General features: G+C 39.1%; 1 protein-coding gene and 2 long non-coding RNA genes across 3 annotated transcripts; 2 read left to right on the top strand and 1 right to left on the bottom strand.

The window, feature by feature from the left end:
* Positions 1 to 9,860: 9,860 nt before the first annotated feature.
* On the bottom strand, positions 9,861 to 12,281 carry LOC106403013 (putative rRNA methyltransferase YqxC). The gene is made up of 9 exons (XM_013843847.3): positions 11,800 to 12,281; positions 11,511 to 11,580; positions 11,339 to 11,421; positions 11,155 to 11,257; positions 10,896 to 11,052; positions 10,662 to 10,790; positions 10,499 to 10,585; positions 10,371 to 10,415; positions 9,861 to 10,224 (listed from the first exon to the last, which is right to left on the bottom strand). Exons 1-9 carry the CDS (start codon positions 11,945 to 11,947, stop codon positions 10,075 to 10,077), a joined length of 972 nt encoding a protein of 323 aa, XP_013699301.1. The 5' UTR covers positions 11,948 to 12,281; the 3' UTR covers positions 9,861 to 10,074.
* A 141-nt stretch (positions 12,282 to 12,422) lies between these two features.
* On the top strand, positions 12,423 to 18,419 carry LOC125589900. The gene is made up of 3 exons (XR_007326088.1): positions 12,423 to 12,559; positions 12,656 to 18,120; positions 18,217 to 18,419. It is a non-coding gene; the product is annotated as an uncharacterized LOC125589900 (long non-coding RNA).
* An 841-nt stretch (positions 18,420 to 19,260) lies between these two features.
* Positions 19,261 to 20,461, top strand: LOC106418600. The gene is made up of 2 exons (XR_001283705.3): positions 19,261 to 19,903; positions 19,977 to 20,461. It is a non-coding gene; the product is annotated as an uncharacterized LOC106418600 (long non-coding RNA).
* The last annotated feature ends 4,914 nt before the right edge of the window (positions 20,462 to 25,375 follow it).

Consider the following 25,375-nt stretch of genomic DNA (forward strand, 5'->3'; position numbering starts at 1 on the left):
CGGTCTCTTATGATATCCATTCCCAATATCCTTGAAGCTTTTCCTAAGTCTTTCATCTCAAACTCTTTGTTTAAGCTCTCTTTCACATTTCTGATTTCTTGTTTATCTCCCGAAGCTATAAGCATATCGTCGACGTATAGAAGTAAGTACACGGCTTGTTCTGTGTTCACGTTTCTCATGTAAACACATGGATCTTCCTTGCTTCTTACAAACCGCTGGCTCTTCATGAAACAATCAAACTTAAGATTCCATTGCCTTGGAGATTGTTTCAATCCATATAATGACTTCTTTAGTAAACAGACTTTGTTTTCATCTCCTTTCTTTATGAATCCTTCTGGTTGATTCATTAAAATTCTTTCTTCCAAATCTCCATGAAGAAAAGCTGTCTTAACGTCCATCTGCTCAAGCTCATAATCCCTGTTGACCACGAGAGACAATATCAATCTGATCGACACATGCTTCACGACAGGTGAAAATACTTCATTGTAGTCAATTCCTTCCTTTTGAGAAAATCCCTGTGCAACCAATCTTCCTTTATACCTTGGATCTTCGACTCCAGGTATTCCAGGTTTCAATTTGAAGATCCATTTGCTGCCTATAACTTTTGCATTCTCGGGTTTTTCAATCAGTATCCATGTGCCAGCTCTTTGAAGAGAATCCATTTCATCCCTGGCAGCATTCTTCCAAAACTTGCTTTTCTTGCTCATCATAGCTTCTTTAAACGACTTTGGCTCGTCGATTTCTATCTCTTCAGATGCGGCTAAAGCATAAGCTGCAAAATCAGTATCTTCAAACCTTGAAGGTGGCTTGATTGTCCTTCGAACTCTGTCTCGTGCAAGCATATATCCCTCGAGTTCTGGTTCTGCTTCTGAGTCTTTATCTTCTTCTACAGAACTGGTTTCTTCTGAGCTTTCTGATTCTTCTGTTTCAGTAGCTCCACCTTGAACCAATGGTTCTTCGGTTTTACTAGTGAGTAATGTAGGGCCATCTATTAGGTTTTCCTTAAACGTCACTCTTTTTGTTTTCTCCTTTTCTGATTCTACTTTTTCTCGATGGGTCACTGTGTGCTTAAACATCTCTTCCTCGTTAAACACTACGTTCCTACTAGTGACACATTTTTTCTCTTCAGACAGCCACACTCGATATCCTTTTACCCCGAATGGGTAACCTACGAAAATGCCCTTTAATGCCCTAGGGCTTGTCTTTCCCTGAGTAGTATGAACATAAGCAGAGCAGCCAAAACTCCTTAAGTGATTCAACTCAGGTTTTACACCTGACCATACTTCTTCTGGTAAACGGTAATCTATGGCAGAACTTGGTGATCGGTTAACAATGTAGACCGCTGTTGATGCAGCTTCAGCCCAGAATTCTTCGCCTAACCCAGATTCTGCGAGCATGCATCTCACCTTCTCCATGATTGTCCTGTTCATTCTTTCAGACACACCGTTTTGTTGTGGCGTGTATGGACAAGTCTTGTGTCTTTTTATACCAGAGTCTTTGCATAGTTTGTCAAACTGTTTATTGCAAAACTCTAACCCGTTGTCCGTCCTAAGACACTTGATTTTCTTCCCTGTGCTGTTCTCCACGGCATCCTTCCATTCTTTGAATTTACTGAAAGCTTCATCTTTAGATTTTAGGAAGTAAATCCAAACCTTTCGAGAATAATCATCTATGAAACTTATAAAGTACTTGCATCCTCCTAGACTCTCAGGGCTTGATGGCGCGCCCCATAGATCAGAATGCATGTACTCCAAAACACCTTTTGAAGTGTGTTTAGCCGTTGGAAAACTTTGTTTGTGGGACTTTCCCAGAACACAGGTCTCACAAAACTCTAGTTTATCCACTTCTTTATTGGACAAGTATCCATCTTTCACGAGCACATTCAGATTCTTTAAGCTCATGTGTCCCAGACGCGAGTGCCATATTTTTGTCTTGTCAGTTTCTGCCCTTGACACATTTGCTTCCCCTTTCATAACTGTTCCTTGCAAGTAATACAATCCTTCATGGTACTTACCGGATAAAATCTCTTTCCCATCTTTGAAGAAACGTATTAAGAAGTCTTTTCCTTCGTATTTGCAACCTGCTCGTTCTAGCATCCCGTAGGATATTAGATTCCTGCTCATATTAGGCATATATCTTACATCTGTAAGAATAACCACGGTTCCGTCGGGTCTCACAATCCTTATCTTGCCAATCCCTTTGACGTCGCAGTGAGTGTTGTTTGCCATCAAAACCTTGCCTCCTTCAAATTCTACTAGGTCAAACAGAACATCTTTGTTGGGTGTAATATGGAAAGAACAACCAGAATCCATGACCCATTCTGAACTGGCGTCGTGTGTACTAACTGTTAGTACAAATGGCTGCTTAGGTTCTTCAGCTACATTAGCAGCTCTATGCGTTTTCTTCTCCGGACATTCCCGTTTCCAATGTCCTTCCTTCCCGCATGTCCAGCATCCTTTGTTGTTCTTATCGTATCTTGGCTTTGATTTGGATCGTCCGTGTCTGCTCTTAGATCTGCCTTTACCGTTTCGGTTTCCTCCTTTGTTAAATGATCTTCCCCTATCTTCCACGTACAGCCCTTCATCTTGTGATTTTGAAAGCTTTCCACTTTCAAGTAACTCTCGTTCTTTTGACTTCGCGGCACCTGTCACTTCATTGATCTTGAGAGTGTCTCTACCGTATTTGAGAGTTTCCTTAAGATGATCATACATACGAGGCATTGAGTTTAGTAACAGGATAGCTTGAACTTCTTCTGAGACGTCCACGTTCAAGTTACTTAGGTCTGCTACTAACTTTAGAAAATCATCAACGTTTGCATCTATGCCCTTGGAATCGTTCATCTTGAACGTGTAGAACTTATGTTGCAAGTAGATACGATTCGGCAAAGAGGTTTCTGTGTACAACGTGTTTAATGCGGTCCACATTGCAGCAGCGGTTTCACAGTGGCTGATCTTCCGTAGAACTTGGTTACCTACGTTGACGACGATGAGGTCTTTTGCCTTCTCCGACTTTTCAAGTTTAACGGGATCGATCTTTGAGCTTGATTCCGTAGTTCCATCTCCTGTGACCTTCGTATCTCCTTCTGCTTCCTCTTTTGGCGGATCCAACAGAAGGTTCTCATCAGTTAGGATGTCCTTTAGCCCTAGGACTCCAAAGTGAGCCATCATACGAACTTTCCACAGCGAGAAGTCTCCGGTTCCGTCGAACCTATCAATTTCGATCCTTGTTTTCCCCATCCTTTAAGCACCTGCAATCTAACCTGGATTGCTCTGATACCACTTGTTAGGAATTCTATCCAACTTGTGCTTTAGAATAACAATGAATCAAAACGTATCTTTTATTCAAGAATGCAAAAGAGTCTCACAATCAACTATTAGAGATCACAAGGTTAATAAGTAAACGAAGCCTGTTTAATATTGCTCTTGATCTTTCTCTCTTGCTCGTTATTGTCTGTATTTCCGGATGATCTTAAAGCCTTTACTACCTCCCTATTTATAACTCCAGCCACCGACATTAGATTTCCTATTCCTGATTGTATTCAACGCTTTGTCTCTTGTCGAACGTGAAAAGGAAACTAACGTGATTATTCCTTTTGTTGCAGGTCTTCAAACGTTGCTGGTTGTGTGGGCCAGGAATTGGGCCTTTACTTCACAAAGTTGATGATTAGATGGTCGGTTAGCTATTTGCTTCTTCCAGATAGACAGATGGATCTATTAGGTCTCACAAGGCTTGCGGATATCCCATGATTCACCCACTCTCTTGTCCTTGGATATGACACCAAGTCAGCTCAAGAATTTGTCGATTGATCTGAGTTCACACATATTCACAATCAAGTTGCTAGCAAGAGCAAATAAATCACCAAATTAGAAAAGAGTTTGTTTGATTAAAATGATTATTGAATTCAATTAAAATCGTACAAAGATTTATATAGAAAAAAAAGCATGAAAACACTAAGAAAAATATATAAAAGCCAGGAAAGACAAGTTAAAAACTAGGTAACTAGGTGAGTTGGAAGACCGAGATGTTGAAAATTGAATTGGTTTCTTTATTTCGACCAATGACTAACTCCTCGTCTTCAACTGAATGGATCAAACAGAAAATGGCTTTTTGGTCTTTGCTCTTCGGTACATCATCTTGCCTGCCCCTGCATCTCATGGAGCAACCGCGGAAGGACCCGTTATAAAACGTGGACTTTATTTTCTTTTATTTAATTGAGATAGTATGTAAAAGACCATAACACCGTAGGAAAGTTGGGTTATTTACGAGGTATACCTAGTTGTACCGGACTTCAATCGAACCTAATTTGAACCGCGACCCAAACTAAACTTAAACCGTAAATCATTCTTAAACCGAAGGAAACCCAGACCGATTCCATCAAGACCTAATTAATTAAACCCTAATTTCGGATTTAACGAACCCAATTTGTTTCCCCCAATTCATGTCCCCTCTCTCGCAAACAAACGGTTCTCTCTCAAACCCTAGAGAAAAAAAATCGATTTCGAAATCCCCTCTCTTTCTTGGTCGCTTTGTGTGTGAATCGAGAGAGTGAATCAAGAAGACGGAGACGCCAGAGGAGCCAGCAACGGTGACGGTGATAGATGGTCCTCTCGGAGCCAATAAATGTCCTCGTGGAAGTTGCTGTGACAGTTACCTCTGGAGAGGAGAATGGCGGTGAGGATGATGTCCTTGAGGATAAGGAATTGGAAAGTGTAGTCGAAGGAGATAAGGATGGGGACGAGGAGGACGACGACGATGAGGTAACAATTTAGGGGAGTTCCCAATTTTGGATTGGATTTTGAATCATAGTTTTGTTTGAACTGGTAATGTTTTGGTGAAGGAAGAAAAGATGTGTAGAACTAGGAATTATGGTATAACTATACGTAATACTAGTACCACTTGGTGAAACATTGATTACTTGGTAAAATTAGTAATAGGTAGGTATACTATAGGGAATACTATAATAACTTGGAAAAACTATTTGGTATTACTGGGATAACTGGCGTAGAAGTAAATGTAACTTGCAGAAATTTGAGCCCTCCGAGGCAATCAAAGCAGAGACGAAATAAATGTGGTTTATTGTAAATGGTGTTCCTATCCGGTTGTGAAAGAAAGGCATAAGGGATTGAAGAGGAAGTGAAGAAAGGAACCCGAAGTATGTATTTAGGATTGGAAAATTGTTTTGTTTATGTTCCATGTCAGATTATTTTGCAAAACTCTATGCTTTCTCAGTTTGTAGAAGTTTGAAACTATCATTTTCTGGATGTTACAATTTCAATTTCATTTTCTGGATGTTGCAATTTCATGAGATCATGTTGCAATTTCAATTTCATGATATCTTGTATCAATTTCACTTTCATGATATCAGGTTGCAATTTCAAGATTAGTAGAAGAAGAACCCAACATACATAGATCGTGCAAGAGTACACAACCACAAAATAAAGAAACGAAAGATTATGTTTACTTGGAACTTATTTTGTTGATGTTTCCTGTTTCATGTCGGATTATGTATTTAGGAACCTCTTTGATCAAGCCTTTTCTGGATGTTGCAAAACTCTATGGTTTGTCGATTATGGTATGTTGATTATGTAATTTCATTTTCGTCTAAGACAATCCAAAACACTTAAACATAGAATATTACAAAACTCTTTAAGATTATGTTTACATCTCTAAGACAATCCAAACAGTTAAACATAGAATTCTTCAAACTTTCTAACAATTTCATCTTCATTTTCGTCATTCACTGTCTCTTTCTTCTCCAAATTGCTTTTCATTTCTGAAATGGTTTTATTTAACTGTTCAATCACTCTATTCTTCTCATGGATCTCATCATGGACTTCAATAAAAGCTCTTTTTTTGCCATTTTGTAGTTTCCTCATCATCAAACTAAGAGAAGTACTTGCATTCATCTCCAAGCTGCAACATGGTCCAAATTCCATTTTAAATCTATATTTCACATCTAAATCACTAGTTAAAAACTTCAATTATCATATTTCATACCTTAAAATGCGGATAGCCATAAAATCGTCGACCTGGGTTTTTGTCAGTCCAAGCTTGCGTTATATTCGCCGGTAAGCCACAAAAACACAATCTCCGACCAGAATTTTGGCTCCTCGTCGACGATCTCGGACCCACTTCCATCTTCACTTTTTCCATCTTCATTGGTTGGTAGATTCGGGAAATAGACTGTTTTGACTCTCGGAATTATTAGAGAGAGAATTGGAAGAGAGAGATGGATAAGAAAAAGTGAAAGTGAGAGGATGCTGTGTGGGTTGAGATGAGAAGAGAGAGATTTCGACGATTTTCGGAACACATAAAAGAAAAAGTAAGATATTTGGAACAAATGTTTTAAATAGTTTAAGCGCCAAAAAAAAATTCATTTCGCTCCATAGATTTGTTCTTAGTTATACCGAAGATACTAGTGTTATGAAATTTGGTTATAGTCTACTTTTGGTGGTTTCTAATTTATTTAGTGTTACTAATCTTTTTAGATTGGTTTTCTAGTTTTACTTTCGATTTTAGTACTTTAAAATGTTAGCTATATTTTTTCTGTGCAATACTATTTCGCTAATAGATATAACTCAAAAATTTCATGTGTAAGATGTTTTTCATTAAGAAAGTGAATCTAGTTTAACTTCCGATTTTAGTACTTTAAAATGTTAGCTATATTTTTTCTGTGCAATACTATTTCGCTAATAGATATAACTCGAAAATTTCATTTGTAAGATGTTTTTCATTAAGAAAGTGTGATTGGCATGACAAGGTTTTATAATGGATATATTACGAGTTTTTAAAAAATTTCAAAAAAATTTACTACGTTTATTAGAATTATAAGTTAGAGTTGAGAAACCAAATGTAAAACTATGATACCCAAGTTTTGATATAGATAATACTAATGTCATTACAAAACAAAGTAGATTACCAAGTTTTACGCAGTTTTCCGAACCATAGAAGAGGCTAAATGCATTACTCCTTATTCATCCAAGTTTTACGTAGTTTTAACTCTTTTCCTTCCCTTCCGCGTGATGCGATCCAGAGGTATGATCTTCACCTCCTCAATGTGATCCGGTACATTCCAAGAAGACATGTCGGGCAAAACATAAAGTGTTCTGGAATACGCCACAACCTACAGTTCCATCCAATAGTATTTTGAGCACAGCTCATGGATGTCAAGGCGCCTGCCAACGCCGCCATCAACGTTCTTAGTGAAATATATGTAACCAGCCAGTCCGTGCAGACAAGGAAAGTTTTCATAATCCCACACCTTGCAAGTACAAGTTTTCCAAACCAAGGTCGCCAAAAAATCTTTCCTTCAGTGTCTTTGATCTCGTACTCAAGCTCATAACTATCAAGCTCCCGTACAGGTAGCTTTTATGCAACAGCCCATAGATCGTGCAAGTAGTTCTCAACCAGAGGCACCAGTTTGGTATCGATTGATCCAGAAACATCATCCTTCCGATGTTGATTGAGCCAATCAGAGAATTTCCTGATGATACAATCCAGCATTGGTATTAAGGCCACCTTGTTGCCTCTTTAAACACGTTCTTCATTGATTTCACACTTTTGCTTGTATCCAAGTTGTACCTGTCACGTGAAAAAAAACTTAGCCCATTTTTCCTTTTTAGTATGTTCCTCTGCATACTTGTACAATGAAGGATATCTTATCTTAAATGAATCGTAAGCAGAGTTGAAGTCAGCCACCGTGTAATATATGCCCAACTCCATGAATCTATGCACCACTATATCCTGTTGAGGTTACAAGCATGCCCTTTCACATTTTTCTTCAAATACCATAAACAATGACCATGGTGAGCCAGTGGAAACATGTTTGCTATAGCGTAGATCAGACTTTGATTTATGTTACTCATGAAAAGCAGTTGAGAAGAGTCTGGTATAACACTTTTAACCATCTCCAAAAAACCAAGTTCAACTAACATGATTCTCTCCATCTAGTACTGCAAACGCAAGTGGATAATTGTAACCATTAGGATCTTGAGCATTCGGGAAAACTAGAACACCACCATATCCGTTCTTCAGCCATGTTGCATCCACAACTATCACTTTCCTCATAACTGCAAATCCTTCAATGCAAGCTCCCAAGGCTATGAAGAGATACTTGAATTTACATGCATCATCCAATTTCACACATGTTTTTGTTCTCGGATTCACTTGCTCTAACATGTACAAATAGCTATACATCAGCTTGTAGCTCTCTTCTGGACTACCACATATATCACAATCCGCCAGATTTTTTCCGTGCAACGCTTTGACGTGATTTCTCATTGTATCCTACCAAAAAAAAAGAACAAACTCAACACACTGACTACAGTTATCCAAAGTTATACCAGTTGTTCCTAGTTTTTCCAGTTATCCACAGTTCTACCAATTGTTCCTAGTTTTCCAGTTATCCACAGTTCTACTAGTTGTTCAGAGTTATACAGTTTTACTACAATTATCAAAAACAAATTGAATTAGGTCTCAGGTGTGGATCGATCTAGGTCCCATTCTACTGCCTTTACACTCTCATCCCACCACCGAAATGCATTATATGCCAATTTCCTTTACAAATCGACCCCCAAACAAAACAATGCTGTTGTGAATACTCCTAATTAGATCCAATTGCAAATCCATTAGAACCTACTTCTGAAAGAAAGTTCAAGACAGAGAAGACAACTTACGGTGTGCTAGACGTCGGGTTAGGATTGATCCACGATTGGTCTACGCTGAGAGACAGCGGCAATGGAGAAGCTGCGGGAGAGAGGAGTGGAGGAGGAGCTGAGCTGCGGGACAGAGGAGTGGAGGTTCCACGAACCGAGCTGCGGTTTTTTTTCAAGGTTTTCTTAATTTTTTTTTACAAAATTAATAAATACGAAACCGATTTTTAATCAAACCGCAATAACCAATCCCGATCCGACCAAACCACAATTTATGTTTTTTCTATTTTTTATTTATTTTAAACATGATTGCATTTTTGTCATTCCACATTTCATTAATGAGAGTGGGGCATAGGCGATTAGGGCTGGGCATAGGCGGTTGTTTCTTGAGATGCAGGGGCAGTCGAGATGATAACTCTTCTCACCATTAATGATCTTTTATTCTCTTTTTGGGCTGATAATGGATTAATTGGACCACCTTTATTTTGGATCCAATCCACAACGTTTTCAACTTGTTTGAAATGTTCCCTATGAATTTTTGGTCGAGTAATAGGTCTATCTTCGTCCACTCCAAGATCATATGTCCAGTTTGCTCTGGTCCAAATCCTTCTTTCGCCCACCTGGGTTCGTCCATCTGTCTTTTGCTCCATTGTCGGGTGGGTCGTCCATGTTGACATCATCGGCTGGTTCGACCAAGACATCGACTGGTTAATCCACGGTTGCATGCTTAACTGGTCCGACAACCATCGCATCCCTAGTTCGTTGGACCATAATTGCATCATGAAGCGTCAATTGTTGGAACTGATAATTGATTCAAGAACATAGCCTAATGTGGTATGCAGATTCGCGTTCTCAGTACTCCCTTCTGCTTTCAGGAATGTTCTTTTATTTTTGTATTTCTCTCCCGATTTAGTTTCTCCCAATTTAGTTTTTTGCCTCAATTTTGCAATGGCAAGACCTGATGAGACTACAAGACCACTGAAGCATTACGACGACAAAGCTTCTCTAGACAGAAAAAGACTTGATATATATTGAATGACATGTTTTAGATCTTAAACGCAGTCTTTGCTATGTAAAAGCTAACTTTCTACAGACTGAATCATCAAGCTATTCCAATAAAATGAGAGCTATTTGTTATGAAAGTTCGTGAATATATTGCATTGCATGATAAGTTTCAACTTTAAAAATTCGAAGGAAAAAGTACACGTGTAAACCGAAAATACTCTCTAAAATGATTAGTCTTGGATCGGTTTGGTAATTATCTTTTAAGATTTAAGACATTACCAAAACAAACAAAAAACAGTAGTAAAATGCCTAACTTAAAAGGTTTTTTGGTTGTAAGCCTAACTTAAACGTTAAGTCAAGGAAATGGGTGAAAGAAGAGAGAAACAATAAGCATTTTGACGCAAGGGAAATATAAGTCTTAGTATTCTTCTTCTTCGCCTTTCACTGTCCCTCGATCAAAGCGAACCAAGAACTCTATGTTTCCATCAGCGCCCTTGATGGGAGATTCGATAAACCCTTTGTTGGTGAATCCATAGCGCTCAATACCATTTATTATCTTCTCAAGAACCTAAACCCATACATAAACAACACATCAAAGATAGTAACTAGCTTTATTGCTATACAAAGTTAGGAACAAAAGGAATTCAGCAGAGAAATTAACAACGAACAAAAGATTCAACTGTCACAAAAATCTACAGGGAAATACAAACATACCTCCTGATGTACTTCAGGATCTCTCACAATACCACCCCTCCCAACCTTCAAGGGAAACAAAGTTGTTGAAGAACAAATTGTAAGAACCGCGGAGATGATTTGTATAGTATGCTCTACTCAGAGTTTACCTGTGATCGCCGAGCTTCAAATTGAGGTTTAACAAGGGTAACTAGAGTTGCATCTTCATTCATCACATTCATAACAGCTGGCATCACCTGTTCACAACTATGAGGCTTGTAAAAACATAACAATCATAGTATCTGCAAATAAAATGAAAAGAAGCAAACATACCTTGAGAATTGAAATGAAGGACAGATCTAGTGTCACTACATCGACTTTTTGTGGGAGTCCTGGGAGGTATCTCAGATTTGTCCTTTCTATAACAGTCACACGCTTATCATTTCGGATTTTATCAGCCACCTGCTACGATACACCAACTAATTAAATAACTAAATACTAACTAGAAGAGTTGGGATTACGGGAAAAAAAATAATCAAATAATCTGTTTTGAACAAGACATAGCACCTGACCATAACCAACATCAACACCATAAACACGAGCTGCGCCATAACGAAGCAAACAATCTGTAAAACCTCCAGTAGAAAGTCCAGAATCAAGAACTACTTTCTCAGAAACATCAACATCTAGTTTCTCTATTGCAGCTTCCAGCTTCAGCCCACCTCTGCAAGATGAAAAAAGCAGAGAGAGAAAGAGAGGACGGTCGACAAAAACGAGGTCTCTCAAAGCACAAAGAATAGAGGGTAACAGGGAGAGGAATAATCACCTACATACATATTTGGGAACCTCAGCGGTAATCTTAATGGAGACACCATTGGCTACAGGCATTCCAGCTTTACTAGCTCTTTTCCCATCCACTAGCACTTTGCCTAAATAACATAGACGCTAGAGTTAAAGACAAATAACATTAACCTCTATGTGCTTTTATATGTATGTATGTATGTATGTACCTTGTAAGATCCATGATTGAATTAGTGCGCGACTGTATTCCTGATACCTTTCGAGACATGCCTCATCCAGTCTCTGCTTCTTGCTGTTGTTACAGAACAAGAAGAGTTTCATTCAAAAAGATGAAAGGTTCTTGATTTCATTCAATACTAGAGAAAAGAAAGACCCTTTCACTTTTTTCCACGTATAGCAGACGCAATACATCTGATGGAACTGGCGGCGTCTCCTGCTCTAACCCATCTCGCTGAATATAATCATCACATTATCATTAACAAAGCTAAGAGTGAAACAAAAAAAAAATCAAGGCTTTCGTTAGAAAATATTGTTATCTTTCCTCTAGAATTTGACTACTGGGACTGTAAGTTCCCATTGATTAATTCGATTGTGTCCTCTTACAATGCATTCTAAGTGTTTGTGGAAATGACTCAACCAAGAAAACTTCACAAGGAAGAAGAGAAAATACCAGAGAGAAGAGGATTGTGAGATTTGGAGAAAAAGCCGACTAGGGAGCTGCTGTAAGATCGCAAGCTTATTGGACACTTAAGAACGTGAAGAAAACCCATCGGAAAGCTTCTTGATCTTTCTCTAACAAGTGCAGAGTATTTCAGCATTTCACACAAAAACTTTGGATAATTCTTTTAGGGTTTAAAAAAAAAACGAAGCCTCTTTCTGAGAAGAAAGGTTTCCGTTTTCCATCTTTATTATTTACTTGACCGGCAAACCAGACATTATTAACTTTCCATCAAACCGACGTTATTTGAATGATGTCAAAAAAAAAAAAAAAACCAACGTTATTTGAATTATTTTTTTTAGAAAAAGTAAACATAATATTTTTTTTTTAAAAGAATTTTATTCCATAAACCCAGAAAGGCAAACGAAATTTCATTTGATCAACTTCAAAACATTTTTCGTGTAAAATGCTTTCTCTTCGTTTTTTTCTTCACAACTTCGAATCTTTCAAGAGACAATGAGGAGTTTTGTTTGTTTGTTTTCCTTGCTTCTATCAAGAAAATGATTTCTTTTGTTCGCTTTGACAATTTTTGTAATGACCCACCATCTCCACTATCCCCACTATCTCCACCATCTCCACCATACCCACCATCTCCACCATCCCTAACTTCTTTAGAGAGAGAGAGAGAGAGAAAAAGCTCACCTGAGCTTGTCGCCGGAGCAACCGTGTGCCGTGATCACGTTCAGCTTGCCACCACCGATAAACGCCCTAGGTAATCGCCGGAAACCGCATTCCTTAAGCTCAGTTTCGTTTCCGTTTAGTAAATCGCCCATAACTTCCTAACCATTGATCATCTCGTGCATTCAAGACCACCATCGTGTTCCTCTCGTCGAGACGAAGCCGTAGACACCAACCACGCCTCAATCGGAGCCCGCTCGAAGCCGCACGCGCCTCCGGAAGTTTCGCCTCTACGCGCGCATGAGGTACACACGCCGCCGCCGTCCGCCGGAGCCACCGCGAATTCCGGCCACTCGCCGCCGTCTCCGACCAACGTTCGCCGGAGCCGCCGTGACCGACCACCGTCCGTTCGCCGCCGAGAAGCTGCCACCGCGTCGCCGCCTCGCCGCCGTCGCCGCCGTTGACTTTCCGGAAACCGCCGCGTCGCCATCGCCGCCGGTGACCGACACCGGTGACTCGCCGGCGACTCGCCAACTCGGCCGAGTCAACCCGGTGAGTCAACTCGGTGACTCGGTCAACCGGTGGTTTGACCGGTTTAAATCGATTTCGATTCGGTTAGGTTAAACCGGTTGGTTAAAATCAATTGGAAATCGGTTAGGAAAAACCGGATTAATTAATTAATTAATTAATTAATTAAATAATTAATCTTTAACCAGCGGGTTGACTTTCCCGTAAATACCCGTTTTAAACCGTTCGAAAGGCGTTCTGACTCGAAATTTCGATCTGATTTCAGATTTGGAGTCCATTTGAGCAGCTGGAGTTCATAGATATCACTTCTTATTGCTAAGGTGAGGGTCTATTCCCGAACTTCTCGTACACGGCTTAAAACCTCGAATAAATATAATTTATTTCTAATGTGTTCCGTCTGTGTGAAATCGAGTCTATCATTGCTTGTTTAGTTTTAGGTTCTTTGCATAAACCGGAACTAGGGGGTTAGAGGATTCAACATTGATTGTTTCACTTAATGTAAATTCTTAGCTAGGATTGTTTTTTGTTTGGAGACGGATACAGAGACGGACTTATGTATGCTGGATTGTATGGAGGTCACAGCCAACTTTAGTCGACCGGTTGAGCTGTAGACTGGAAGTGTCGATAAATCGTCTACGGGCGTGTGTTACCGAGCACTTTTTCGGTGTGTGTATGAACCGAGCACCTTTTCGGTAGTGTTTTGGCCTGTTAGTGGGCGGCGAGTGTGCACCTCGCTAGGACCATTGTTTGTTGCTTGAGTACTTTAGGTACTGTGTTTGACATGCATTAGAATTAAATTATATTTATTCGGAGTGCTATGTCCGGGTCCATGGACTTCGGGGTGGCATCCCATACCTCGCTGAGCGATTCCCCTGTCGCTCACCCCTCACTCTTCCACTTTTCAGGTGAGACAAACAAGTATGTGATATTTGGACGGACTTGGTGCTATTGGACTTTTCTTTCGGATTTTTATTTGGGCATGGGTGAGAGTTGTCGGGTTTATGGGCTTTTATATTACGGGATATTGTTGGTGGCCCGTCGTCCTTAGTGTCAGGGAGACGGGTGTCACATTGTTGTATGATGACGCGTCGGGGGTGACACGCTGTCCTCCATATAGGAGGTGACGGGTGTCACAATTTGGTATCAGAGCGGGTTCCATCCCGGTTCCGTCCCGGGATGGCGGTCAGGGGATTCGGTTTTCATCGGTTTTCAACATTCTTTTTGTTTTAAAAAAATATATATTTATTTATATATTTGAAAATTCTTTTAGCACCATTATGTCCAGTAATTACTAACTCAAATGTCTCTTTCTATGACGATGAGTAAAATCATCGTCATTCGTCCTTCGACTATCAGAGTTCTCGCCAGATGTTCAGTAGTTGCGTGAAGTCCAAGTTCGTCAGTTTTCTCGGGAGTTATCAGTTTCTCGATCATGATTTCGAGGCTATCCAGGAGTGGATATGTGACGTTTCTGCCACCAGCCCACTTCAAGCAATCGTTCCACGAGTTTTGTTACTGGAGATTATGTGGTGTGTGGTATGAGCCATTGGTTGGCATGTGTTGTTGTGTGTACGAGTATATTGACTATTTTGGAGATATATTGGTTTTGTGAACTCGTGGAGATCGCTTTTGAATTGGGGTGCAGCAGCTTGCGTTGTGTGGGTGTTGGAGTTACACTTTGGTATGTTTACCAATTTTGGCAGTGTTGATCGTTTCAGAGATGTGTCGGTTTGGACAATTGATATAGGACATTGGGAGCTGTTTATGTCCATCGCAGTGTACCAGTTATGCTTGGAGGGCCGATTTGTTCGGATATTCATCAGAGATGGAGCTACGTTTTTACGATGTTATCCTTGGGATGGATTGACTGTCACGGCATCAAGTAGCGTTGGATTGCCTGAGGGCAAGAGTTCCGATTGCTGGAGAAGATGGAAGTTGTTAGTGCATGCATGCTACATACTGAGGAGTTATGGGATACAAGGACAGAGAGATTTTTGACTACCATCTCGATGGTTAAGGATGATGGACAACATGAGCTGCAGGATCTTCCGGTTATTGCAGAGTATGAGGACATATTTGTGACCTTTGGAACGGTCACCACATGACACGTGAGAAACTCTTGCGATTTGTTTGGAGCAAACAGCACCAGTTTCACAAGTTTTATACCGATTAGCACCAACAGAGATGACAAAGCTGAAAGAGCATGTTGAAGATTCATCAGACAAGGGTTTTATCAGACCGGGTACTTTACCGTGGGGAATATCATCATTGTTGTTGTAAAGAAGAAAGGTGGGAGTTTCAATTTTGTATCGACTACAAAGGTCTGAACAAAGTGACCATTAAAGATAAGTATCACTTCCGCGCGTTGATGAATTATTGGATTATTTACAGGAAGTTTATAGTTCTTGAAGGTTGACATGGCATCAGAACACCATCAGATTACTATATTTGAAGAGTATCTACTGAATGTGAATTTTTGTATACATTATGGATATTATGGGATACAGTGATACCATTTGGCTCGACAAAGGCACTGTTGCATTCATGAAGATATGAATGACGTTTTCGTGAACATTTGGATAGGTGTGCGATTGTATTCATCGATGACATCCTGATTTATTTTGGAGTAGAAAGGAGATTTGTGAGCATTTCGCGGATTGCGTTGGATAAGCCTGGAGAGCATCAGTTGTTTGCTAAGTTGAGGATGTGTAGCTTCTGGCAGAGGAATGTTGTATTTTTGGGTAACATGGTTTTGGAATCAGAATTTTGATGGATCCAAAGAAGATTAATACCGTTTCGGGAAGGTCAAAACCTAAGAGCGCTACAAAGATCTGCCGTTCTTTTTGGGTTAATAGTGTACTACTGGAAGTTCATCAAGGGTTTCACCGGTATAGTAATGTTAAAGACGCGGTCTACATGTAAAGACGTTAAGTGTGGTTGGATAGATTTTTGTTCGAGGAGTTTCACTGAATTGAAGCACAACTAATGAAGACACCAGTTTTGGGTTCTACTGAGGCTGAGGCTTACTGTGATGTGTCAGATACTGGATTGGATTTAAATTAAGGTATGAGGATTAAGTCATTCATATGCATCACGCCAGAGAGGCTGTAGTGGTATTTGCGTTATCGTTTTGGAGATCGTAATTGTACGGGAAGGAAGTTCAGATTCTCTGGGATTATTAGAATGTGAAATTTATCTTCATTTATTAAAAACTTGTACTTGGGCAGTGCAGTTGGATTGAGTTTGTAACAGGCTATAGTCTGGATATCGCATACTATCTGGTAAGGACAACCAGGTGATAAATGCCTTGGGTAGGCGTATGAGCTGTATCCCAGGAACCAAGAAGGTTCATGAGTTGGAGATTTGCTAATCTCAGATTGTGTGTTATTACTGTCAAAGGAAAGACATATGACCTTAAGGTTTGGAGCAGGCAGTTTTGCTATGGAGGATACACAAGCACGAGTTAGCATTATGGATTTGGTTGAACAGATCGAGATTGGGAGTATTGGATATCATACAGCTTTGAGCAGGATATACTTGTACCGAAACCGAGTTTGTGTGTTGGACGATAAGTTGATAAGAAAAGGAATCTTACAGCAAACATATCACTCGTGTTTCTCTACGCATCGGGAAGACCAAAGGGTACAAAGATATGAAGAGTTAACTATAATTGGTGTAGTATGAAGATGTTTGTAACTACATTGCGTCGCGGTGCCAGACATGTTATATGGCAATGACAGAGGATCAGTCATCTATCATGATTATTTTTGAGCTTGCTTTTGCCGGAGTAGAAATGAGGCATGGTGATTATGAACATTGTTATTGGATTTTAAATCACCATATGTGGAAAGGATGCCACATGGGTAGTCATGGATAGACTTACCAAGTCAGCCCATTTCCTAAGTAATTAAGAAGACAATCAGAGCTAATTAATTGGAGCAGACCTACATTATTGAGTTTGGGAAGTTTCATTGATGTCAACATTGTATCGGATTGGGAATCGAAGTTCACATCTACATTTCAGAGAGCCTTTCGGAAGGCACTTGGGACAAAGATCATATGAGTACATCTTATCACCCGTTGACATATTGTCAGTCAGAGAGGACTACTCAGAACTTAAAGGATATGTTCAGAGATTGCGTGGGATGGAATTTCAGAAAGCATCTACCTATACCAGAGTTTGCCTATATCGACAGCTATCTTTTGAGTAAAAAAAAAAAAAAAAATTTATATGAGGGTTATTTATGGTAGACCTTATAGTATACCACTTTGTTGGACCAAAGTGGGGGAGCAATATGAGTTAGAACTATTAATGGTTCAAGAGACAGTAGAGCAAAGGACATACTCAAGGATTGGCTTTCGGAAGCCCATGACATCAAAAGATTTATGCAGCTAAGCGCCGTAAGGATTTGGAGCTACATATGGGCACCTAATATACCTGAAATTAAGGACATTTCAGGAGGAGCCTAAGACTCAGAAGATAAAGGAGCTTAAACCGAGATATATGGGACCATATCCTATTTTGGAGCGGATTGGAGCAGTTGCTTACCGACTAGATTTATCAGGAGAGTTATCAAATTTCCATGACGTGTTTCATGTTTCCGTTTTGAGGAAACTAGTGAGAGAGCCAGAGCTCATTTTCCAGCAACCACCTAGAAACCTTGGCAAAGGTTTACGTGGGTTCTGCCAGCCAGTAGAGATATTGGATCGCCAAGTGAAAGCAGATCGTGGAATGATGACCATGTTGATCAAGGTTCGTTGGGAGAGAGACGGAATTCAGGAGGATACCTAGGAGTCCGAGCCCCAAATGAGGATTGATTATCCAGAGCTGTTTCGGGGTGTCATTGGAGAGTTTGGTGATGTGAATTCGGGGTCGAATTCCTTGTTAGTGGGGGAGAATTGTAATGACCCACCATCTCCACTATCCCCACTATCTCCACCATCTCCACCATCCCCACCACTTCCACCATCTCCACCATCCCCAACTTCTTTAAAGAGAGAGAGAGAGAGAGAGAGAGAGAGAGAGAGAGAGAGAGAGAAAGAGAGAGAAAGCTCACCTGAGCTCGTCGCCGGAGCAACCGTGTGCCGTGATCACGTTCAGCTTGCCACCACCGATAAACGCCCTAGGTAATCGCCGGAAACCGCATTCCTTAAGCTCAGTTTCGTTTCCGTTTAGTAAATCGCCCATAAATTCCTAACCATTGATCATCTCGTGCATTCAAGACCACCATCATGTTCCTCTCGTCGAGACGAAGCCGTAGACACCAACCACGCCTCAATCGGAGCCAGGACGAAGTCGCACGCGCCTCCGGAAGTTTCGCCTCTGCGCGCGCGTGAGGTATACGCGCCGCCGCCGTCCGCCGGAGCCACTGCAAATTTCGGCCACTCGCCGCCGTCTCCGACCAACGTTCGCCAGAGCCGCCGTGACCGACCACCGTCCGTTCGCCGCCGAGAAGCTGCCGCCGCGTCGCCGCGTCGCCGCCTCGCCGCCGTCGCCGCCGTTGACTTTCCGGTAAGCCGCCGCGTCGCCGCCGGTGACCGACACCGGTGACTCGCCGGGGACTCGCCAACTCGGCCGAGTCAACCCGGTGAGTCAACTCGGTGACTCGGTCAACCGGTGGTTTGACCGGTTTAAATCGATTTCGATTCGGTTAGGTTAAACCGGTCGGTTAAAATCAATTGGAAATCGGTTAGGAAAAACCGGATTAATTAATTAATTAATTAATTAATTAAATAATTAATCTTTAACCAGCGGGTTGACTTTCCCGTAAATACCCGTTTTAAACCGTTCGAAAGGCGTTCTGACTCGAAATTTCGATCTGATTTCAGATTTGGAGTCCATTTGAGCAGCTGGAGTTCATAGATATCATTTCTTATTGCTAAGGTGAGGGTATATTCCCGAACTTCTCGTACACGGCGTAGGACCTCGAATAAATATAGTTTATTTCTAATGTGTTCCGTCTGTGTGAAATCGAGTCTATCATTGCTTGTTTAGTTTTAGGTTCTTTGCATAAACCGGAACTAGGGGGTTAGAGGATTCAACATTGATTGTTTCACTTAATGTAAATTCTTAGCTAGGATTGTTTTTGTTTGGAGACGGATACAGAGACGGACTTCTGTATGCCGGATTGTATGGAAGTCACAGCCAACTTTAGTCGACCGGTTGAGCTGTAGACTGGAAGTGTCGATAAATCGTCTACGGGCGTGTGTTACCGAGCACTTTTTCGGTGTGTGTATGAACCGAGCACCTTTTCGGTAGTGTTTTGGCCTGTTAGTGGGCGGCGAGTGTGCACCTCGCTAGAACCATTGTTTGTTGCTTGAGTACTTTAGGTACTGTGTTTGACATGCATTAGAATTAAATTATATTTATTCGGAGTGCTATGTCCGGGTCCATGGACTTCGGGGTAGCATCCCATACCTCGCTGAGCGATTCCCCTGTCGCTCACCCCTCACTCTTCCCCTTTTCAGGTGAGTCAAACAAGTAAGTGATATTTGGACGGACTTGGTGCTATTGGACTTTTCTTTCGGATTTTTATTTGGGCATGGGTGAGAGTTATCGGGTTTATGGGCTTTTATATTACGGGATATTGTTGGTGGCCCGTCGTCCTTAGTGTCAGGGAGACGGGTGTCACATTGTTGTATGATGACGCTTCGGGGTGACACGCTGTCCGGTGACGGGTGTCACAATTTTCCTTTAGCATATGCTATTTTGATGTGTAAAGTGCATCCAAATCAGAGCGGCTTGTGATTCTCATCTTTCTCTGATATGATTTGAACATAAATAAAGTTTCCCGTGTTCAAATTGCCTTCTTTCTCTTCTAAGTTACTTTTATATCCCGCTTGAATCTGAAGATTCCTTTCTGTTGTTGCTTATTCACTGTTCAGATTGTTGTCAATCTTTGCTTCATTAGTGGGTTCACCAAAATAATCTTGATGAATGGTTGAATTAAGTTTCTCGAAATAACTTGGTTGATTGCGTGCAGGTTCAGTAGAGATGAAACTTTCTTTTTGTGAAAGTGTTCCAAGAAAGGATCTGCTCTTAATCTTCACAAGATTTCGCTGTGCTACCACCTCTGGCGATTTGCGATGGAGTTCCGTTGGATTCAGCGGTTGTATGAAAAAAGACTGCGAGTGGAATCAAGTAGTAAGCTCTTTACAGCAAGTTCTAATTCTCTGCTGTGGCAGAGAGAGACAGAGGACGGAGGAGTAATCGTGGAAGACCACGGTGGTGAAATCTGGCGACCATCAGATACTGGACCTTTGCATGGACTTACGCGTGTGTATTTGATGCTTCTAGAAATAAACACGTAGGGAAACGCAAACATCTCTTCTATTTAATGGGCTTCAATTAATTTTATAATATTTTGTTGGACCTCGTCCGTAGAAAAATAATTTCACTTATAATATCTGTTGGGCTAAAGTTAAGGATATAATAACCACCAGAAGTTGACTTTTTTTTTGAACACATCATCCACAAGAAGTTGACAAAAAAATGATTTCATAAACTTTTTTTTTTTTTAATTTATTTATTTATATTAATAAAGGTCTTAAACCGGCTAAATAGTTTATTGGTTACATATTAATTTGAACCGAAAAGCAAAACCTGATTAAACCGGAAACAAGCATTGAAAACCCTAGAAAGGGTGGCTTAGATCGTCCCCAAACCGCCGCCGCCGCTCTCACTGGTATCTGCTTACCGCCTTCAACAGCGGGCCATCCCGATCTCTCCCGGTCTGTTGTAACCACTCCGACGGCAACCACACGCCAACGTTGGGGAGCGCGACCCATAGAAGCCTCTGTGGACCTCGCCGGAGCTGTGGACCTCGCCGGGGCAAGAGATCTCCACTAGCTAATCTTGACTCGCCGTGTTTCCCTCCATGCCGATCTATACCCGAACATGCTCATCACGACCTCCACCGCTTCCGCTCGAAACAGATCTAAAAAACCACCACTTCGATCTCACTGTCCTCTAGCAAAATTGTGAAACAGAAGAACCCAGATCTGTGCTTGCTTCCAAAGCTTCAGCCGTTTTGAAGCAGCTCCGCCGGACTCCACACCACACACGGCCGGAGAAGGAGAGGGGGTTTCAGAATCAAACATGGACCACAAACCTCCTTGTCGCACCGCCGAAAATAAAAAGAAAAGCAAAAACGGAGAGGACAAGCCCTCTCTCACCTCCGGCGAGGGCCGGCGGCGGAGAGGCAAAACTCAGATCTTGTTTTTAGAGAGAGGTTGGAGAAAAGTGTTTTTAGAGAGAGGTGATTTCATAAACTTTGTCTCTACATTTTCTAATCCGTTGATTGTTCTTAGGGCTACCGACATCTGTCGGTGGCACTCTCTCTTCTTTAGCTTCTTCTTCGATTATATAATTCCACAAAACGGTATTACTACAAAAAAGACGAATTTTGATAGAGAAATTCGTCAGTTTTAGCTCGTCAAAAAAAAAATTCCGTCGGAATTTGCTCAAGCTGTCTGATGAAATTTTGACGAAATTCCGACAGATGTTTTTCATCAAAAATTTCGGATGAATGTTTTCTGTCAGAAATTTCCGACGAGTATTTTCCTTCAGAAATTTCAAAAATTTCTAACAGCTGATATTCGTCAAAAGTTTTATAAATTATTGTAAAAATACTATTTTAAATATAATATTTAATTAATTAATTAACTTAAAACAAATATACAATCGCTTATAATAAATATATTTCAATTCTTTATATATAAATATGATAAAAATTAAAATTTGAAAAATGTTTTTATTTTTGACATATGAAAAATGTTTTTATATAAATCATATTTAAATCGTTTATATATATAATTAATATAGTTTATATATAAAAATATAAAAACTTTAAAACCTTTTTAAATATATTTATTTGTAAAACGTTTTTACAACTATAAAAATTCCAAAAACGTTTTATAAAATAATTTATAACACTTTCTAAATTTCACAAATAGTTTCGATATATATATAATAAATACGTTCTAATATAAATTAAATATGATAATAAGTATATATAAACGTTTAGATTATATTAAATTTAATTAAATTCTTTTATATTTATAATAATTTTTTTTTTGATAAAAAATATTTTATAAATGGTTTATATATATATATATTTAATAAGTTTTAAATATTTAAAATATCTAAAACCGTTTTAAAATTATTAAAAAAGCTAAAAAGCGTTTTAATAATTCAAAATTTTATAAATAATACTAATTTTATAAATTTCACAAAAACAAAAATAAAAAACCACAAAATCACAATCAAAACCTATCTAAACCACAACCTAATAACAAAATCTAACACCTAATTCATAAAATTCATAAGAAATTTCATCCCAACATTTAATAAAAATAATTTACAAATAGTTTTTATATATATTTATATATTTGTAAAACTTTTTAAGTATTAAAAAAACTAAAACTTTTTAATAATTCATTTTTTTAATAAATAATAAAAATTCATAAATTTCACAAAACAACAAATTAAATAAACAAACAACAAACAACAAAATCACAATCAAAACCTATCTAAACCACAACCTAACAACAAAATCTAACATCTCATTCACAAAAGTCTTCATCCTAACATAAATCTAACATACAAAACCTAAAATCAACAATTTCACAATCAAAAAGTAATACAAAACAAATGAGAAAAGGAAAGAGAAGACTTACATGATTTGTGAGGGGGATTTGAGGAGTTTAAGGCTTAGACTCGCCGGATTACTGAGCGAGAGAGTCGGAGATAATTTGTGTGTTTTAGAGAAAGAGAGGAGAAATGAGAAGAAGAAGGGGACTACATTTTTGTATTAAAATTTCTGAGTCGTCAGAATATTTTGATATTTGGCAGTTCACGTCGGTACTTTTTCCCGGGCAAAGTCATTTCCTACGAAATTCCAATGACTCTATGTCAGAGTTTCGTCGGAATATATGATAATTGGTCAACTGACCACATTTTGAGACAAAATATGTCATATTCATCAGAATGTGCATCAAGAATGTGCCATATTTTGTTGTAGTGTATCAAGAAAAATGTTGCGAGGTGCAACACCAAAACAAAAGCATGGATCTCTGTTTCTTAATCATATTTTCGTTCATTTATCGAAATTTCATCTCCATTATTATACCGGGTATCTTCCAGCGGTTTATGCTGAATTCTTGTCAATTCTAACATGTATTGTTCGTTTTGTGTTATTTTATGATGGTTATCATGAAAGTGTGGTGACTATTCGGTGTTCAAAACAAATCTTCACAGATTTCTTATGGAAACACCAACCACCAATGAAACCACCATAGATTCAGGATGTAGAAGTTTGATGTTGGACAACCACATTTTCACTATTTTGATACAATATAATTGGTATCAAAATATTTGTATGAAATCAAGAAATGCATCTACCACAAAGCAACAATATAAAGTGAAATATGTAATCTCTTTGTTGTATGGCGAATCCTTATAATCATTGAAAATTTGTCATTCCAATAATTATTTTTCTTATGGTTGAATCAATACATTGAATTCCTAACCGAAGAATATTTATAGATCTAAATTAGAATGGGTCAATGTAATACAACAAAGAGAATTTATACTCAAAATGCGACAAAGATTTCAAAGTCACAAGAAAATCACGGTCTCTCGTCGTTTTAAGTTTTTATTTGTTGTTTTACATTACTGTATATGTATTTGTGAAATTTGTGGACGATCTATCTAATAAATATATTTAAGTTGTTAAAAATAAAAATAAAAATAGAAAAACCCCAAAGAGGTATTGCAAGCACATATACAACTGTGAACCTAAAAAGTTAAACAACCCAATGACATTAATATCTCAATTCAATTTGCATGTGTACTGAACAAACCAGGGTCGTCAAATAGCATAAGCAAATGAATCGGTTGAACATGACTCGAGTATAAAAATAAGAATTAAAAAAAATATAAATTATGGTCTATATTTTTTAATTTTCAGATATACTACTAAATTTAGAGCTTATGTGTTCAAAATAAATGTCATATATATATATATATATAGCTATAAAATTTTACATTGTCACTAGATCAAACCAAGTGCATCCAACCTAGATGTCCTTGCACTATATGATACATGTATTCTCTGGGATCTACAATTCATGGATGATTCTTCATGTCACTCTGGACTGCAAGTTAGAACTTGTCTATGTGAATGTGTCTTTCAAGGAAAATACATACTGGTTTGCATTATTAGATGAAAAAGAGAAACAGTTCGGCATTTTCTTATAGTTAGTTTTGACTATACAACTGGACGTCTTCTTTTTCCATATTGTCAGCATCCTAAGGTGATCCGTTGTTAGAGAAAATAAAATTTATGCGTTATATCAATGCGAAATTACATGGAAGACAGAGATAAGATTGGTGAGACCAAAATGCTGTCGTGGATCAAGAAGGTCTTAGCACCTGATTTGAAGCATGAGTTCCATACGTGGATTAGTAGAATGTAACCTGCTATGTAATTGTAAAGTTACCCTGTGTGTTAATTTTTTCAATAAATAAATAAGTTTATGTTAAGTATAAACAGTGTAAAAATTTGTGGAAGTCCATTTTGTTCAGTGGTTACTGAGGATTTATTAATGATTGTACACTAGCAGGTCTAGTTTTCGAGGAATGTGAAACTATACAAATTTAATGGAGAAAGGCTTTATAGAAGATATGCATCGTGGCGCAATGAGTACCTTTAAACGTAGATCCCATAGTGCGGGTGAGGTGATGCAGTCAGACAAGAATCTTCATAAGATAGAATTCTCGGCTTTAGAATCGTCTGTAAGTGGAAGCACCATGACCTAATGGTCAATGTTTAAAGGCTTCTACACCAGGTGTAGAGTTCAATTCCGAGAGGAAGCACAATTTCTTGCAGATTATAAAATACAAGTTTTTCGGAGGTTTCAACGTGTTGTAAGCAAAGCCGTTTGTTGTAGTTGTATGCTGCGGAGAGAGCATGTCCACTGAAGATGTCGTACATTCAGAGCCGTTTGTCGATCCAAGTGTTATGGAGAGAGCTACATCGTGGAATCGCTTTTCGTGAAGCTGTTCATTATGTTCGTATGCTGAGGTAGTAGATCATCATAGGTAATCAATAATTTGACCCAAAAAAAGAATCGTCTGTAATCGGACAAGTCACGGCGCCATTTTCTTGATACCAACGATGAATCTCATTCAGAGCCCGAAAATTCATAGGAAGAATCTCGTGGTGGCAACGCAGTACCAACGCTAGTTCAGGAAATATCGACACCTAATCATCGAATAATAACCAAGATTATAATGGAGATATGTCAAAGAAAGATAACCCGAATACGAGAAAAGTTTTAGAAAATCACGTACGTCAGATAGATGAGTAGGTGAGCGGCC

This window comes from Brassica napus, chromosome C7 (assembly GCF_020379485.1).
Source record: "Brassica napus cultivar Da-Ae chromosome C7, Da-Ae, whole genome shotgun sequence".
Classification (NCBI taxonomy): Eukaryota; Viridiplantae; Streptophyta; class Magnoliopsida; order Brassicales; family Brassicaceae; genus Brassica; species Brassica napus.

Excerpts from the sequence above, each read along its gene's own strand:
- LOC106403013 (XM_013843847.3), bottom strand. The coding sequence starts at position 11,947 with ATGCTGAAATACTCTGCACTTGTTAGAGAAAGATCAAGAAGCTTTCCG. Across the intron at positions 11,581-11,799 it reads TCACAATCCTCTTCTCTCTG|CGAGATGGGTTAGAGCAGGA; the intron begins GTATTTTCTCTT and ends GATTATATTCAG. Across the intron at positions 11,258-11,338 it reads TCAATCATGGATCTTACAAG|GCAAAGTGCTAGTGGATGGG; the intron begins GTACATACATAC and ends TATGTTATTTAG.